The sequence below is a fragment of the Pinus tabuliformis genome, chromosome 7 (assembly GCF_031772625.1).
Source record: "Pinus tabuliformis cultivar Carrire ecotype Pingquan chromosome 7, CPIR1, whole genome shotgun sequence".
NCBI lineage: Eukaryota > Viridiplantae > Streptophyta > Pinopsida > Pinales > Pinaceae > Pinus > Pinus tabuliformis.
The window spans coordinates 1,243,820,838-1,243,825,816 of NC_142293.1; the positions used below are offsets into that span (position 1 = coordinate 1,243,820,838).

Consider the following 4,979-nt stretch of genomic DNA (forward strand, 5'->3'; position numbering starts at 1 on the left):
TTTTCAGAAAAAAAGCATCATTGATTATATTAAGACAATATAAAAACAACATAAGATACAAAAGGGTGGCATATGACAGCCACAAAAGAGGCATCACGGAGAAAAAGCAAATGCCAAAGGTCCATAAGGAAACATATACAGCAGCACAAACCAGACCATGACATATAGGACTGTGTATACAGGGCAGCCAGAAGGCAAGTCATAAACATCAACAAAGGATTAAGCCAAAACCTTTCAGAAAAAAGACTAAAACGCATCAAAAATTAATAACCAGGGATAACAAAATCCTGAACTGAACAGGACTTCTCTTCCTCCTTTACTTCCATAGACCACAAGCCAGATTCAGATAGCAGACCCTCCTTTGATAGGCAAACAGCCTGGAGATTCTGTTCATGACCTATGAATTGAATGGAATAGTCACTCGTGAGTCCCCATAAGAGCATTATCTTGTCCAACCAGTCTATCATGAGGGGGCTCCTATTGAGGCAAACACCATTTACGTGGTCGATCACCTGCCTGGAATTACCAAAAATTGAAATAGCCTGCACATCGAAGAAAACACAGAATGCAAGAACGCCTGCTAAAGCTTTAGCCTCAGCCAACCTGTAAGAACCTGTACCTCCGTTCCAAGAAATTAGAAATTTTAGCTTCTCGTCCATGCAGATGAGAACTCTGCAGCCGCATCTATTTTGTTGTTCTATACCGGCAAAGAATGCACAAGGGAAACTATTGAGACAAACTTCTTTTTCTTTCTCGGTTGCATTCTTCTTTTTGGGCTGCCTTTTTGGAACTGAATCGTAGATTGCAATAATGTGTTGCAGAATAGAATTAAAGGGTTCCTTTGAGTCTTTGAAGATTTTATAATTCCTCCACTTCCATGCACACCATAACACAATAATGATGAGAATACGCCATGGCTCTCTTTGCCCGCTCCACCATTCGAAAGCTGCATGGGTAGAAACAAAAGCAACATGAGGAAAACCGAAAAGGATAGCCAGATCATACCAGATTTGCTGAGAGGATTTGCATTGGAAAAACATGTGATAATTTGACTCCTCGTCTGATTCGCACATCGAACACCTGCTTGGGCCGTGCCAACTTCTTTTCCTTAAATTATCCCATGTCAGATTCTTATTGTTGAACACCAACCACGCGAAACAGATCATCTTAAGGGGGCATCCCGATTTCCAAAGGGACACAGGAAACTTAGAGCTTGAGTGAGAGACCTTTGAATTGATGATATCAGAGTATATATCTTTTACTCGGACCAGCATTTGTGCATTTGGCACAGTCCAGATTAGGTGATCTGCCACCCCAAAACGTTGAAACCCACAACCACCGAGAGCATCTTTGACAACATTCCATGACAACACCAGCTTCTCTGGTAAACAAAGGTCGATGGCATCCTTCCATAAAGGGGCAGAGCCTCGCCATGCGGATATGAGCTTGTCCCATGTAAAGATACCATTCCTGTGAAAGAAGGATAAGAGACTCTCAGGAATGGAAATGACTTCGCGACCGCAGGCAATGGGATCGATACCAATTAATATTTTGCTACCAGTATGGATCCTCCACTTCAGATTCTTTATAAAGTATTGCTCAATCTTCCGAAGACTAAGCCAAATGGCAGATCCATGCTTGGATCCAATCGCTCCAGTTCTGAACCAATATTCCAGATTTTTACCTTTCATATATTTTAATTTTACAGTGACACTCCATGGCCCTTCCCCGAAGATACCTCTCCAAAGCGATTTACATAAGAGAGCTTTGCCGAAAGCCCTTAAATCCATTAATCCCCATCCACCAAGGCGTTTAGGTAAAGATATTCTTTCCATTTTGGCAAGATGGAATTTCCACTGTTCTGACTTTCCGCCCCAGATAAAATTAGTCGTAACCTTGTTCAACTTGTGAATGATGCTTGCCGGGAGGTAGAATAAATGAGCCCAATAGACAACCATCTGCGATAAAACGACTTGAGAAAGTATAAATCTACCTGCCAAGGAAAGACTCCTGTATTCCCATGCCGAAATATTTTTATAATATCTCTCTATTAACCATTGCCAGTCATTCTTGGAGTAACCCTTAGCTTTGAGCTGAAAGCCTAAATATTTAAGGCCCTCCTTGAGTGACCTTGTCTCTATACCAAATAACTCAGAGATCCAAATCACCAACTCCATGTTGACATCATTGTGAAAGAGGGTGGATTTCACCTTGTTAATTATAAGCCCAGAGGCTCTTTGGAATCTTTCAAGAATATCATTTAAGCAAATCCACGATATCCTGCAAAGCATTGCAAATATGAGAACATCATCAACAAAGAGATTGTGCGATATGAAGTTGTTCCTGCATATCTTGACAGGCCTGCATCTATTTTTAGCGACCGCTTTGTTAATGTGGATGCTTAGAGAGTTCATTGCAAGGATAAATAAAAGAGGCGAAAGGGGGCATCCTTGACGAAGTCCTCTTTCCGCTTGAAAAAAATGGGAGGGAATACCATTGATGATGACCGCATAGTTGACATTTTCTACGCATGCCATGATCCACCGGATGGAATTGGGCCTCAAACCAATCTTAGCCAATAGACATCTAACAAACCCCCAGTCCAAATAATCATAGGCCTTCTGCAAGTCAATTTTCAAGATGGCCGCATCTGAATTTTTTGAAATCATAGAAAACAGGCACTCCTGAGTATTAGCTACAACATCCAAAATATTCCGACCCTTCAGAAAAGCATGTTGGTCCTTAGTTAGGAAAGAAGCCAGAGTTGCTTTAATTCTTTCAGCAATAATTTTAGTGATGATTTTAAAGGAAATGTTGCATAATGATATCGGTCTAAAATCATGAAAGGATTCTGCACCCCCCTTTTTTCGGAATTAGAGCAATCAGAGTGGATGTTGTGATGTGGTGAATGCTACCAGTCATTCTAGACGCTTCAACCATCCTCAGTAAATCTTGCTTAATGACATCAAAAAAATGGGTGAAAAATTCGATTGTCCAGCCATCCGGGCTTGGGCACTTATCCTTCTTGAAGGCCTTCAAGATTCCAAGAAGTTCATTCTCTGTGACTGGCTGAAGCAGGGACTCGTTTTTTTCATCGTCAAACATTTGAGGAACCAATTCGATACCCCATAGAATGTCCTGAAAAGCACCATCATTCCTTCTTCTGTATTGGCTCTTGAAATGACTTACGGCTTCCCTTGTGATATCTTGTTGAGATACGAAGAAACCCCCGTTTCCATCACTTATCTTCCATATGGTGTTTTTCTCACGTCTGGTGTTTGCATATGTGTGGAAAAACTTCGTATTCCTATCCCCTTCTTTGAGCCATATTGCCCTACTTTTAAGCCTCCAAAAGGATTCCTCCTGCTTCAGCAATGTATATTTTTTCCTTTCGAGCTCTCTTATGCAACATTTCATTCTGAAGGGACAAGAGTTTGCATCTGAAGATTTTAAAATGTTGTCCAGCTCCCGTTGTGCTGCCTGAAGCTCCTGCCTGTCTTTTTTCCTTTTTTCGATTTGCCATTCCTTTACCAACTTTCTCACAGCAGCCATCTTGTCTCTAAAAGTCAGAAACGGGGGAGACATAGCTTTGGCTGATAAATATTTCCATGCATTGGTGATGAGATCATTAAAGGCTGGGTCTTCTAAATATGTTCTATTAAATTTAAATGGATATCCCTTTCTGAATCCTTTTTCCCGCCAGGAAAGAAGAATTGGCCTGTGATCAGATACAAATTCATTCCCAACTGTTGAAAATGGCATGCCCAATTTATCTATAATGCTAACATGCACTATAAACCGATCAATCCTTTTGGCAATATACGCCTTTTCTGATCTACCATTATCCCATGTCGGCTTCATTTCCGAAGGAGCGATATCCACAAGGTTCTTATTCAGAAATTCAAACTTTATGCATTCCGCAAGCGGGTCCTTTTTTCTGCAACATCCCCAGCATTCATCAGAGCTTAATGTTACATTTAAGTCGCCTGCAATCACCAGATATTCGATATCAAAAATTTCTGAGGCAAAAAACTTCTCCCAGAAAGGAGCCCTATTTTTATAAGGCGCATAGGTGTTTAAAATGTTTATAGGGAAATCTTTGCCCCTGATGGAGGCAGAGATAATGATGCCAGCGAAACACTTGTAAGCTTTGGCTCTGATCCTATGAGGATCCCATAATGCTGCCAACCCCCCTGACAGACCTCTTGCCTCTGAGGCTACCATATACCATGAAGGGAACATTTTCCTGAAGTAAGAAATGGAGACCTGGCTACTGTGCATAGTTTCTTGGATTAAAATTATTTGCGGCCGAGCAGAGTAGAAAATATCCTTCAGCGCTAAGAATTTTGGGTCAGCGCCGAGACCTCTGATATTCATAGAAATAATGAATGTCATTTGGAAGATTCTCCAGCCGCGCTTGCTCTAAGAGGCTGAGACTTCGACATGTCATAAATAGGAACATCGACCAGAGATAGGTTCCTAACCCCATTATCTGTAACAGTAGTTCTCCCCCTAAAATGTCTGCTACCTCCCCTGTGCTTCTTTCTTATAGTTATATTCTTTGCAGAATCCGGGCTAATGAAAGGAGAGGCAGGATTCCTAGGTTTGTGGATAGTTAATGGCTCCAGCTCGAGAGATTTTCTACTAAGAAGAAAGTCTAGATCGTTGTCATACAAATTAATTGGTGACGAAGCAGGGGAATTTACAGGGGTGGCAGCCACGCATATCTCCTTTCCTTTCTTCGATGATAAAAGATTTTTATCAGGAGTCGGTGATGAAGACGATATAGGGATGGGGAGGGATCCCAAAGAGAAATCCTTTAGCTGTAAAGGAACAAGGGAGGGAACGGCTTTATCATCACTCGGTTCCAGAATGGGTGAGCAGTGAAAAGCTATAGGACTGCTGATCATTGGGCCATCAATCTTAACCGGGCTACCAGGTCTGGTTCCGGGAGTCTGAGAGAGATCCTGAGGCAATAC

At 41.6% G+C, this 4,979-nt stretch overlaps 1 protein-coding gene across 1 annotated transcript; it reads right to left on the minus strand.

The window, feature by feature from the left end:
- Positions 1-263: 263 nt before the first annotated feature.
- LOC149251881 (uncharacterized) lies at positions 264-4,224 on the minus strand. Its single transcript, XM_089454015.1, has 3 exons — positions 2,916-4,224; positions 2,596-2,695; positions 264-2,280 (listed from the first exon to the last, which is right to left on the minus strand). The coding sequence occupies exons 1-3, from the start codon at positions 4,222-4,224 to the stop codon at positions 264-266; spliced, it is 3,426 nt and encodes a 1,141-aa protein (XP_089310141.1).
- Between the last annotated feature and the right edge of the window lie 755 nt (positions 4,225-4,979).

Bases quoted from the DNA above. Each gene is read 5' to 3' on its own strand.
- LOC149251881 (XM_089454015.1), bottom strand. From the start codon at position 4,224: ATGGTAGCCTCAGAGGCAAGAGGTCTGTCAGGGGGGTTGGCAGCATTA. The intron at 2,696-2,915 runs GTAGCATTCACC...TGGATGTTGTAG, and splicing joins TGAAGCGTCTAGAATGACTG to CTAATACTCAGGAGTGCCTG. The intron at 2,281-2,595 runs GTTTGTTAGATG...AATGCTTTGCAG, and splicing joins TATGATTATTTGGACTGGGG to GATATCGTGGATTTGCTTAA.